The sequence below is a fragment of the Hyalella azteca genome, unplaced genomic scaffold, assembly GCF_000764305.2.
Source record: "Hyalella azteca isolate HAZT.00-mixed unplaced genomic scaffold, Hazt_2.0.2 contig8735, whole genome shotgun sequence".
Classification (NCBI taxonomy): domain Eukaryota; kingdom Metazoa; phylum Arthropoda; class Malacostraca; order Amphipoda; family Hyalellidae; genus Hyalella; species Hyalella azteca.
Genome location: NW_025938820.1, coordinates 124,588 through 138,211, shown reverse-complemented (window position 1 = coordinate 138,211; position 13,624 = coordinate 124,588). Strand labels below are relative to the sequence as shown.

Here is a 13,624-nt window from a genome sequence, read left to right as displayed (position 1 = left end):
ATAATGAAGTTTTTAATTTACTTTAGACTTAAGGGAATGGGTTGGAGTTCCTGATCATGCGTTTTTCTATTTAATTTCGATAAATTTTCATGGACAAATCTTTATTTTTTTTTAATTTTCATCGTCACTATTTGTAACATTCATTAGTCATATTCATTAGAAGACTCAAGAGTTTCAATAAAACGTTGTGGATGATTGTACTTGTTCTTTAGATTACCTATATTTACTTTTCGATGTGCACGAAGTATAACTGGTTTCGTACATTTATCGTTGCTCAATGAAATAGCATCACTTCTCTTAATGATTCACGCTTGTCTCGGCCGGCGTTGTCGATGATGTAGGTTATCTTACTGATAGGCTATCAAGAGTTCTTTTGTGTGTTATGAACGATACGTGGCTGGCTATAGTTTGTTCCTCTTCACTGATAACTGCATCACTTGTTACAACCATTGACCATTGCTTCTAGAACCATTTTGGCGACAGTCCTTTTTCTATCAGTATCATTAATCATTATTAATAAATCGCAACATTATTTTCGGAAAATTTTGTTCTGAATTATTGGACACTTTGTTTACTTTAGCCGCTGCAGGACAGAATGTTGAGCATTTTGCTCTCTTCAAACCCGTGGTCTAATGTTAAGCGCTGGCATGAGGACAGTGTTTAAATTTCATCAATGCAAGACAAAACAACCATCGAAGTTATTTTTTCTTTGGTACCCTTGGAGAAAATCACATTCTATTCCAGTTCTGGTAGGTAGTAATGTAGCGCGTCTATAATTTGAACGCTTGGGAACAAAAAACATTATTACCGTGGAAATTCTCTGCCTTGAGTTTGAGTGCTGCTGGACCCGCATCCTCTCTCGTGGTGGAAGTCGAAAGCACTCTTTACTTGTGCTGTTTTTATTGTTCTCGTTTCTTGCTGAATAAGCGGTATGCGGGTACTGTTAGCCTGTTTCCTTATGACGAACCAAATTATGAGTGGTGCAGTACCAATATTTCACGTTATCTAATTACGGTCTACACTACTGAATGATAACGATTTTTTGGCGTTATTCGGACCACTCCGTTGACATTATTCCTATATCATTGCTATCGTCATGTATTGCTGGCAAAATTAAATTTTTATTATTTGTTTGAGCTGCTTTGTTTATGTTGTCTCATGAAGTCATGGTATATTTTTCGATGTGCATAATTTTTCACAGACTTTGACATGCTATGTTCACTGAGTTGATCAAAAGAAATGAAAGCGATTTCAAGCATGAAATGTTTGACCTTTTAATGTCGTAAGTTACCATTGATAGTCACCTGAAAAATCCTCATAAAAATACCTTTCACGGCTACCGGTTTCTGTTAATATAAACATTTAAATGGAAGTTTTGACTCGGACTACGAGAGAGATGCTCTTTCATCTTTTTTTCTTGATTGCTGACGTAGCAAAATCTATTCAATTAACGGAAATATATAAATAAAATTGTATTAAATTCTAGTTGAATAGTTGTCAGATGCATTTGCATCTTTTAATTTAAATTATGTGATTTTTGGGGGTAGTACCTGTGTGAACAGAACAGATTTTTCAGCTTTTATTGTTCTACTTCAATATGCACCATTAAAAAAAAAAATACTTGCATGTAAATCCTAGATTTATTCATACTTCTCGCAATGGGTTTAAAAATTCTAATCTCGTAAAATTTCTATGCTTGTACGCGAAAATGGTACCTAATGATTTTTTCGAAGTTTTGCAATATATTATACTGGATTCTTCATAGCTTGGGGTGTAATCCTGCTATGCCAGAAGTGAATGATCACACGTAACTTTTGAATCCATCGACGGCCAGTGAGCGATTATCTCTAGGATAGTCTTCATTTATATGCGTCTTTCTAAGTTATTTATTCATACACTTATACATGTGTGTACGGCCTTTGCTTTCCATCGCCAGATCTCATTTGTAACGCGAATTTTCAATTGCCGCTCTTCGACCATGGCACTCGGTTTATTCAGGAGAGTTATATTCTTCAAATAATTTACCAAGAATGAGCATCATTCATTTAAACTTGAGAATCTTTTGCAAATTTTTAAATTTTCGATGCTCATGCAAAATTTCTGTGTATTTGCAAATATTTCCCACTTGTGCATGTTCTTCAATGTAGCTGCAAAACGTCTATATTTTTTTGCCGTTTTTGACGACATGACGACACTTTCATTTACTCATTTTTGTGACACTCTTATTATTTGCACCGCATCGATTGTTTTTAATTATTCGATGCTGTCGCTAGGCCAGTCAGTTATTTTTTCGCATTGATTATTATATTCTAAGCATTTAATAGCATTGCGTTTCATAGTTTTTGGTAATCAAAATTGTAAAAATACATTTTGAAGCCACGTTCAAAATATGGACAAATATTGTATCGCAGGCTTCAATAAACGGTAAACAAATTTGTGGTGGTCGTAGAACATGGAGAAGTCAGGGAACTAACTGGCTTGTGGCTGCCCACCGTACGAAAGTTACCGTTGGATGATCTCAGCCTCCCGAGGTGTGTGTGTGCACTATCCTTAGTATCACTAAAAACAATTAACCTGTCGTATTGTTCCAATAATTACTCGCTTTCTTCTGCAAGTCGCTTATCAAGTTGGGTAAGGATGATCAAGAGAAGGTAAAAAGTGTATCGCTATTAGGACAAGTCTCACTGATTCCTCTGAGTGTGTGATCCGTGCACGCTTGCTCGTCGGTTCACTGAGCAGTTCGTGCCACGAAGACCTGGTGTGGTGATGATACTATCACAGGTACTAAATTCGTGCTTGTAGATCGTTTCTCGAATTACGTAACACCGCTCATTGTGTGTGAACGGTACTAGCACTCGTGTACGTGTATGTGTGCGCATTACACAACCGGTCAGGTTCGTGTGCACCCGGCAGTGCCAGTCATGTACGTGCATATACGCGCGCGTTTCCGCTCATGTACGTGCCTGCGAAGCCGGTTGTGTACGCTTGCCGGCGTTTGGGTCCCGTCACAGCGGGGCTGTTGCCTCCACGCGCAGCAACGCCAGCCAACTCCTAGCAAACTCAACTTCTTGCATGTCAAAAATAAAACTTTCGTGTAGGTTCTAACCTCTAGCTCAGTTACTGTGAAAAAGGTGCTTGCGAGATACGTTTACATGAATTTGTTATTCTCGTTATTAAATTAAATTTTCTGGACGCGATTATTAAAGGTTGTCGGCGTTGTTTACTTCCGCTGCCAATTTTTCTGTCTAGGGAAAGATTTTGAATTTTTTGGTGATCTCTTACCCATACGGCGTTATGTATAGTTACCGCGTTACGCCAGGTACCCGTCGAGTTACTGGTGACATGTGGCAACTGTTGCAAATCGTTGCCAGATTTTTTGTTTCGTAATAAACCTTTCTGTGAAATGAAGAATCAAAATATCAAGGATTCGTTATTGACACCCCAAACGTGTTCACGTATCATTAGGGGTACAAATATATACCACAGTTCAGGAATCTTGTTTTGAAGCAACTTAAAGCTTTGTATTTACATTTTCTCTTTACAGTTATAAAATATTGATTATTCTTTGTTAAACTATAGTTTCTAAAAATCGTTTTCTAGACGCAGCATCAACCGAACTCTCGTTGCTTTAGAAAAAGAAAACGTGTAGATATTAGATTTTATTGAATTTGCGAGCAGATGTACTGGAAAAATTATTCGAATTGAAGCCAATTTTCGTTGTGAGGTTTCTACTTGCTTCTCGAAATTTGAGCACCTGATGATAGAAAATTATTGTGGATTATCTCATTCACACTTGAATTTAAATTATTAATACCCAAACAAATTTGTGGCTCGAAGTAATGTGAACTTGGCTGCCGCACTTTATGTAATTGTGTTTTGCTGAGCGTGCATTTTTTGAACTGACGGGGCTAGGGTTCCTAAGTTTTGTTAGAAGATGAATGTTTTCTATTTATTTTTACTAAAATTTATCAAGGTGCACGCCATACAATAGAAACCTTCTGATGCAGACGGTACGATACACTGCTATGTACGTTCTACCCTTTCTTGCTCCCCTCAGACTATACCTCTACCTGCCTCTCTCTTGCTACCTGGATTCTTGCCTTGCCCAGTTAACCTGCACTCCCGGTCTACTTTGAAGTCCTGTATCTGTTGGCTACATTATACCTGCCTGTGCTGTCTGCGTGTACCGTTCCGCCTGTCTACTGCTGTCTACCTGTACCGCCTGTCTACTGCTGTCTACCTGTACTGCATGTCTACTGCTGTCTACTTGTACCGCCTGTCTACTGCTGTCTACTTGTACCGCCTGTCTACTGCTGTCTACCTGTACCGCCTGTCTACTGCTGTCTACCTGTACTGCATGTCTACTGCTGTCTACTTGTACCGCCTGTCTACTGCTGTCTACTTGTACCGCATGTCTACTGCTGTCTACCTGTACCGCCTGTCTACTGCTGTCTACTTGTACCGCCTGTCTACTGCTGTCTACCTGTACCGCCTGTCTACTGCTGTCTACCTGTACTGCATGTCTGCTGCTGTCTACTTGTACCGCCTGTCTACTGCTGTCTACTTGTACCGCTTGTCTACTGCTGTCTACTTTTACCGCCTGTCTACTGCTGTCTACTTGCACTGCTTGTCTACTGCTGTCTACTTTTACCGCCTGTCTACTGCTGTCGATCAACCGGTTATAACGGGCGCTGTCGCACAGCACGACATCCGCTCATCGGTTCTGTTCTGTTCGCCAACTGATGGAGTTACATTTAATGCTTCACATTCGCTGCTGCATTGTTTGAATGCCACGATTCTGCTACGTTCTTGTTTGGCTTCACATAAAGGAACCAAAAACAAAGCTCTTGATAACTAACTAGGGAAGTTCATAAACGAATTGAATATCAAATTTTTAGCAGTCATGCATAAATTAGGTTATGTAGGCGTTGTGTCCTAGAAGTAAGACATCGTATTTGAGCATAGATTTGAGGTCAGGAGTTGTAAAATATTAGAAAAAGTTAGTGTGACTGAAATTTTTGATGAATGACCTAAGTTTGTTTGGTTGAAGCCTTTCATGAAGTAGATGCAGATGCAATGACTGGCACTTTCAACGCCGTTGAATATGGAAGTAAGTATCAGATATCAGCCTTAATAGGCGTGGACTTATGTTGGAGTGTGAGAAGTGCTGAATGATACTTCTACTCCTTTTTATAACGGTTATGGGCCTAGAATTAGATATCAGCCGCCTTAAAATGATTTTCAGAATATTCGAAGTGTTACACATGTCGCCAGTACAACAGCACAGACAGACGTGAGTGCAGAAACACCGATCGAAATTTGTATACATTTGTCGTATATACGCAATATTTATATTGAGCGTTTTTAAAAGTATTTTGTGATGCGAGGACTGAAGAATCAAATGAGATGTTTACCTGCCTTAATTAACACCTGTCCCCTCCTCCCCCGCAGAGCGACGCGGGCGCTGTACCGCTACGAGGCGACACGCGCTGCCATCGCTGCACGCTGGTCCTGGCTGGAGGCTCAGCTCGTAGACGTCGAGTGTAAAATACATCAACATACCCGCTCTCTGGCGTGAGTATCCGTACACTCGAATGTCGATGAAAATACCTGCATCATCAGATGATTTTGTGCAAACAACGTTGATTACCAGATGATTTCGTTCAGTCAACGTTGATTACCTGGTGATTTCGTTGATACAACGTGGATTACCTGATGATTTCGTTGATTACATTGATACAACGTTTATTACCTGATGATTTCGTTGATACAACGTTTATTACCTGATGATTTCGTTGATTACGTTGGTACAACGTTTATTACCTGGTGATTTCGTTGATACAACGTTGATTTCGTTGATTACGTTGATACAACGTTTATTACCTGATGATTTCGTTGATTACGTTGATTACCTGATGATTTCGTTGATTACGTTGATACAACGTTTATTACCTGATAATTTCGTTGATTACGTTGATACAACGTTTATTACCTGATGATTTCGTTGATACAACGTTGATTACCTGATGATTTCGTTGATTACGTTGATACAACGTTTATTACCTGATGATTTTGTTGATACAACGTTGATTACAAGATGATTTCATTGAAACGATGTTTATTACCAGATGATTTTGTTATTTCAACGTAAGCTATAATCAGCTTTATTTCGACATCAAATGGCCAGGAATTTAAAAGAAAGATAATAACAAAAAATCCATAATTTCTTTATAAGAGAAATTGTTTGGATGAAGACGATGGAGCTGGACTCCGAAACTTTTTCTCTTATGAAGAATTGGTGAATTTATGTGGTATTATTGTCTTTGCTCTAAATTCCTGATTAACTTGCGATTTAAGCAAAGAAATGATTAAATACTTTTAACGTCAGATGACTGTTGGGTCACAACTTTCTTCATTTATTAAATTTAACAATAATGTGGTTAGTAAAAGTTGCTTGATAGCTAAGCTCACTACTTACTATTCTCATCTTTGATGCTCTTTCTTCCTTTTGATTGATTCTCCTCACATTGTAATCCGAGAAGATTGTTGATTTCGTTACCTGACATGCTTCTAGTGTGAGTCATCCGTCTAATTGTTTGATTACTGCGTATAATTATTGATTTTCTCTCAATAAGCATATTGATAACTGATTTTCACATTTTTACGATTTTGGAAAACTTCAGCTGCAAATAATTTCTTCACTTAATGTTGAAATTGCATATCAAACATTATCCGTTTCCTACTTCCAAGCTAGACGAAATGAATTGTCAATTAGCTTTCTGGCGGCTGCACAGCTGTTCAGCAAGATGTATATATAGCCGCGGTCTCTGCATCAGCTGATGCGCATTTCCCGCCTTGCCTTCGCCCTCTTGTGTCGCTGCTCTCATTGATCGGTTGCTGCTGCTGCTGCTGCTGCTGCTGCAGCCGCTGTTCCAGCAGCAGCAGCAAGTTCCACGTAACAGCTGCTGTTTTGCTTCACTCTCGATGGTGCTGATTAATTTCTACACCTGCCTCAACTCTTGCAGGGTCTCTTACTGCAATTTTATCTGCATGGTGGGAGCTCTATTATTCATTTTCATATAATTTTCCTCTTAAGGTTTCCACAATTATGCAATTATATAACTTGCCCTCGGTCCCCGAGGCTGAAAATTTATAGCCTTGACACCGTGCGATGGAAACACAGGTTTGATCTAATATGACCTTGATATTTAATTTTAATGCTTTCTTCGCTCTCGAAATGTTTGTTCGTTTTTGATTTTGGTAGTTGGATCAGTTCAAAATTATAGTCGAGAATTCGTCTGTTTTCCTGAGGGTTACTGAATTCTAGTTGAATAACGTATGAACTTGCGTACTACTTCCGGTCATCGTACAAACTTGCGAAATTACGTTCTTGAGAATAGTTCCTGGTCCGTTTGCTAGAAGTAGTTGCCTTGTAGTAGAACGTGTCGTGGATTTGATCCAAGTCATTTTCGAGGAACGCACTCTGGTGTCTACTTTCATTTCATACAACGATGCACTGTTAAAGCTGCGGCTTTCAAACGTTAGTTCCTATCACACGTTCTGTTCACTTGAATATCCTCCTTCATGCTGCTCTCGGCAATACGAAACGAAGGTACAATTTCCAATGTTGGCTCGCCACACACTCGTTCAAAGCTTTTCATCCGTCGTTTCTTCAGCTGTTCTTAAACGTTTTTTAATCATTACAGTCAAGTTTCCTAGCAGATTTCCCCACGTCTGTCAGTAACAAAATAACGTCATGGCAAATAGTGAACGCTTATGAAACTTCTTCGTGTTATCCTGCTAGTCAGCAAATTATCGTTAGTAGATAATTGTGAGAGTGACAAAATCTGTGGCCGCGTAAGGTTACTCATCAACCTGTAAGGTTTACTCATCAACATAGTCTTTTCAACCCTGGCCACTTTAAACTCAAGCCGGATACCTTCATCTTCCTCCCCCTCACAAAAAATATGTTTGAATTCATCACCGCTTGTTGTGGTTATGAAGTATATAAATGTTTATGACCTCAAAATCAATGGACCGAAGCGAACAAAGAAGTCGATGTTCTAGGCATGCATGTAGTAGATTTGCGCTGATGAATTTGAGCTAAATTTAATAATTCTTATAAAACGATGTTTGTTGGAATTCCTGACACATGAAGGACTATTATGTCGCTCTTTAATATAATTCCTTCGCAGTAAACATTATATGATGTTATTGCTGCAATCGAAAATGACGGCAACTCTACTTTAATAGAATGATGAATCCTCTATTTTATGTGCGGTTTAAATTGTATTTCCTGCCTTGAAAAACTACCAAATCCCTACTATTTGATTCAATTGATGAATGGATCAAATTAACTAAGCATATTGGAACTATTGATTGCTTGTGTTCATGGAAAGGCTTGGAGAGTCAGGTATTGAGCCAACATCTCATGACTCACTGTCCCGTGACTGAGAAGCTCTGGAGGTGTGCGTCACCCGCCTCGCCTCATGGGGCTTCTCTCTCTTCGCTCAGAATTTTCAACACCCCAAGCACACAAAATCAGTGCTATATCAAATTAAATTGCAGTTTAAATTTCAAGTCTGCACCTTGCTACTTTATAATATCCCTCTACGCTTTTCGACCTGATTTGAACGATGATTTCGATCGTGCAAATTTCAATTTAAGTACAGGCGTTGACAAAGCTCATTCATATGCTCGGGTAACGCAATCACATGCGTTTAATTGCTAAATCTTCGACGTATTCTTCAGGCTTAAGCCGATTGCTATTTCTTTTTTCATGACATTTTGTTGGTTTTATGAACTGATGAAAAATTAGAATTGCTATATGCCTAGTGAGATCAAGTTTTTTTAACTATCCGCAAGCTTCCATTCGCTGGTAGATGATAAGTGTTCAGGGTAATTTTTATATTTACGTCAATATTTCTTGTTTAATTTCGAATATTTACAAAACTTTGCAATATGTTACTGCTTAAAATTAGGCTGAACTGAAATTTCTAATTACGAGCGTTTTCTCACCACTGGAGCTTCAGTATTACGTATCGGATGTTGTCATAAACAACTTTACAAATTTTAATTGTCGAAATCTAAATACTGATTGCTTATGTATGTTCTTACTTCAGATTTTTGTGCTAAGATTTTATGGTAGGATTTATATCAACCATCATTGTTGCAATGATGGTTGATGATAGATGGTTGTTGCAAAATACCAAATTACTACAAAGTTCCTGCTTTATTTATAACGGACCAACTTTATTTTGAAATAAACATTCTTTTAAATTCACTAGGATGTAACAAGAATATTTCTCATGGTTGAACATTTATAATTATCATATATTCTAAATTTTTCTTCTAACATATTGTCTAATATTGCAGGCGTTTACGCCAACTGAACCGTTACAACACGAGCAGCGTCTTGGAGCGATCACCGGTTCCGTTGAGCTCAGCGAACCTGATGACAGTGAACCGCCCACCGTACACGTGCGGCACTCGTACCAATATTAACGGCCTCAATAGCAGCGTGAACATCAATAACCCCAACGGCATCAAACACGACAGTGCTGCTGACTATCACGGCACTCCTACTCGCGGCAATGCGAGTTCTATCAACAATAACAACAGCAACAATACCGATACAGAGAGTGGAAACAACAACGATGGTTGCGCGCGAACTAAAGGATTGCGTTGGCACCGCAAGCGTCGCTGGGTCAGAGTGGGCAATATATTCGAGCACGGCAGAGGCAGAACGAGGCAAGGGCGAACACCAGTACAGGAACTTGTCCCGCAGCCGACACTACCCATCAGCTGCCGGTGTGTGGCACCCATGCAGTGCGTTATGTGCGTCACATTGTGTAACGTGACGCCACGCATTCCTGCTAATGTGTACAGTAACACGAGTGGTGGTAGTAGTAATATTATTAATACCATTACAAATAATAGTAATGCAAGCCAAATGAACGGCATGCAAACTCCCCTGAAGAAAGCGCTCTCTAGCGCTTCCCTGACGCCTTCTCCCTCTCACTGTCTCCGTCCCATTACATCTCCCCTTAAACACACTCCTCCAAAGAGCACAAACGCTGTCGGTGTCTCATCATCATCATCACAGCACAGCACGAGAAGCTCGAGCAGCACGGGCGGTGTTCAGCTCTGCAGGAACGCGTGGTATCCCCGCGTGGCTGCGAGCTGCCGCGCTGGTCTGGTGCTGAGGTCTCAGCCGCTGCATGAGCGGTTGGCGGGCAGCGATGTCTTGCATCATCCTTTACTTGCCCGTGATAATGGTGGGTATATTGAGCTCACATCGTGTGAGAGCTTCTCATGAGAATCATAGGCTGTGAATGATTGATAAGGTTGTACGTTATCATAACTCTTAATAATGATTTTTGCTTGGTTTCATAGTTTATCAATATTGGAATGCGCGGTTCAAATGCCTGGCAGCTCATGTCACTTGCGGTTAGTTAGCGGGCCGATTAGAAATGTAACTTAATAATACGAGAACAAATCTTGGGTTGAACACACAAGTTCTCATCTTGAGCACACACTGGTAATTTATATGTAGATGGGGGTTGATATAAGCTTCTTACCACAGGCATAGTCAGAAATTTCCGGGCATGTGCAATTATTTGGACTGGCTTAGTGACGTACGTGTAGTAACTTGGATTTGCTTAACCTTTACCAGAACATTGCTTAACGTTCACCCAAGCGATGCTAATTGCTCCTTCTGGATGTCTCACAATGTTATTTCATTGCAGAAATCGCAATGAGTGCTCGCACCGAGAGTGTTCTCAGAAGTGGCCAGTGGCTGGGCAAAGTAGCGCACCTCATCACAACGGAGACCAGCCGTGGAACTTGTGATGAAGCTGATGTTAGTGGCGCTCAGGCGTCCAGTCTACCAGGCTACTGCGGCCTCGCATCGAAATCGTCGCGACACAACAACCACCATCGTCGTCGCCGCCACCGCCGTCACCACCACGGTGACGCTGACCATAGTGAACAAGACCTTTATTCCTGCCATAAGAGCGGCAATAAAAAGAAGAAGAAAAGCAAGGATAAAATGAAGCAGCGCTCCAAAGACAGGGAGGAGAAGAGAAGAGATAAGAAGAAGAAAGCTTTCAAGAGAAAGGAGAAGCTCGAGCAGAAAGCACGTCTTACGTTACGTAAGTGACAACCTATATCGAATATTTCATTTAAGATGCCTGATACGTTTTCTGTCTCTGTTTCCTGTTCTTCCTTTTGTATGTGGTCTTGGATGTTTCATTATAGGGGACGCCTCTATTATGATTTAAATTTTCATTAATTCTTTGTCCACGTTATGATGCTGAATAAATCAGGGGTATGCAGCACTTCGTGTAAATTCTCGTTTCTTCTGTACTTCTGAAACCATTTATGTTCATGTAAATGACGGGAAATGTAGCCAATAACTCCCAAACTTCATATTGTAGTGTTGATCAACGCTCTAGCAACTTGACGCTCTAGCTCTTCAATTTAAAATAATTGTATTAACGATTGCATCAATATTTGTGGTTTACAGTGTATCTAGTATTTATTTCTTTATCATAACTCATGAGGCGGGGAAACTACATCACTGTATGCAAGACGTTGACGAGTCTTCTCACTTGGTCAGCTTCTTTATTCTCTTCTTGAACAACGGAATTCATAACTGAAAACGCTCAATGTGGGATCGCTTGACTTCCGTATCCTATTTATTGCTGACACGTCAGAGGCAAACCACTATCGCGAATAAAATTCCTTACTGTTATCCGTGATAATGTAAGCCAATATATAAAATTATCGTGGTTATGTGTCTTTGCAAGCAGTTATTTGCTCGAGCCAATATCGTGGGATATATTAATTCCCTATGCTTGCTTTGTATTATTTTTGTGTCATGTGTGCTGCATATATCAGCATGTAATCACAGCTTTTTGAGGTGTTTGAGTGTCACAACTTCGAAAGTTATTCTTTGCGTTCAAAAATATTCTCATTCCAAAATTCGAATGCTTCGCAGCTGTTTTTGAAAGCCATGTTGCTGTTATTTTTTACGTACAGTATTATTGAATATTAGCGGATGTTTATGATGAACTATTGAAGCAAATAAAATAAATTTTTGATCAATCAGTAGAATTCAGTGCGATAACGAGATGACGTGTGTTCAAGATCCGCTCGCTAAACTACAACCGAACACATGGCTTGACGTCGACTCAAAATAAGGATTCTAAGCGGTCAGCCTAGAAATTTTAGGACTGCATTCAACGTTTCCGTTGACTTACTTTTGCGAGTAGTATGGTGAAACAGTTTATTGTTTTTAAAAGAAAATATGTCGACTTTCATTATCAAAGTGTTGATCGACTAAGTTTCTGGGGAAAAAAACATTTTCGAGTAAGGCGTCAAATATCTCTTAGCAGCTACCACCCATTGAAAAATTCGAAATCACTCGTTTTTAAAAGAATAATTTTTGGAGTATCCTATTTTTCCGTGAGATTCCCTTCGTCTAGAATCATTTTCCTACTGCTACTTTTTTATTTTTATTAAATTTTTATTTCACCCGATTTTCGAATTCATTAAGGTTCATTTTACATAAATTTTTGCGCTTTCTGCGTTGCGAGCGAAGAACAACTTTCGGCTCAATTTGCAGATTTGCTGAATGATTGCAGGTCTGTACATGTCAAATTCTGGCCTGTTAGTGCTGAGTGATGCTTTGTTTATAACGAGCGCAGGGTTAAATACGATCGCTTGCGCCAGCATTCAATCCGGAAGGCTCGAAAGAAATAGCAAGCTTGGCTTGTTGGGAGACAACATATGCTTAGGGTGGGGGTGAAGTTTTCGATGTTGGCTTTTTCTGTGGTTATGGCACCACACTACTTGAAGTTCGTGTGTTCAGCCGAGTTCCACACTCTACGTAGATTCTTTCCCATTACTCTAATGATCAAAAACTTCTTAGAGCTAAAAACAGAAGGACTCGAAGGGTTGCGTATAATTTTTATAAGTAGCGTTATCTCGTACAGTGTAAGATTGCGTTAAGATGATAGCGTTAAGAAAGCGTTAGGCTAGGAGCAAGTCTGCTTACGTTAGGACTGGTGTGCTGTGCAGGACTGAGGAAGTCTTCGGTGACGGGCGAGCTGGTCGCGACTACCGGCGGTCTTACTCACAGTTCTCTACTCAGTCTCAATGGTAATTAGCTTTACGCCACTCATCACGTCTCGAGAAAACCTGTTTCAACAACGTAACGACCGAGTTTCTGTATAGTATTCAGCTCAATACCATGCGATTCGTCTTCCATTAACTTTTTCAAATAAACCAACGAAGACCTATACTAATTAGCTTCACGCAATTCATTACATTTCGCATTTCCTCATTTTATCAATATCATGACCAATGCTCTCGATTGTGATTGTTTTTAAACACTTGACGAGCTCGTTCGTTTGCAGTACAGCGATGGGGCTCAATGATCATTGGCTTTTTAATACATACCTCATATCTCATCATATAATTTTACCGATAACACGGAATGCATTCACTCGTTCTTCAGTCATGTCCTGTCTCTTTCACGAAATTTAATAGTTTTGTTTCCGTTAACTTATCAGGTTGTCGAAAGAACCTCAAACGTTTGCTGCTGAAATGTGACCGATTT

The 13,624-nt window shown here is 39.8% G+C and overlaps 1 protein-coding gene across 2 annotated transcripts in view; it reads left to right on the top strand.

Moving 5' to 3' along the window:
* The window catches only part of LOC108678302, a 47,985-nt gene that overhangs the window by 27,352 nt on the left and 7,009 nt on the right, over positions 1–13,624 (top strand). The window contains exons 2-5 of one of the 2 annotated variants that reach the window (XM_018166678.2): positions 5,452–5,574; positions 9,376–10,277; positions 10,749–11,153; positions 13,084–13,164. In XM_018166678.2, coding sequence (XP_018022167.1) covers positions 5,452–5,574; positions 9,376–10,277; positions 10,749–11,153; positions 13,084–13,164 — 1,511 coding nt within the window. The remainder of the gene's footprint in view (positions 1–5,451; positions 5,575–9,375; positions 10,278–10,748; positions 11,154–13,083; positions 13,165–13,624) is intronic. The other variant, XM_018166680.2, reaches the window with a different exon arrangement.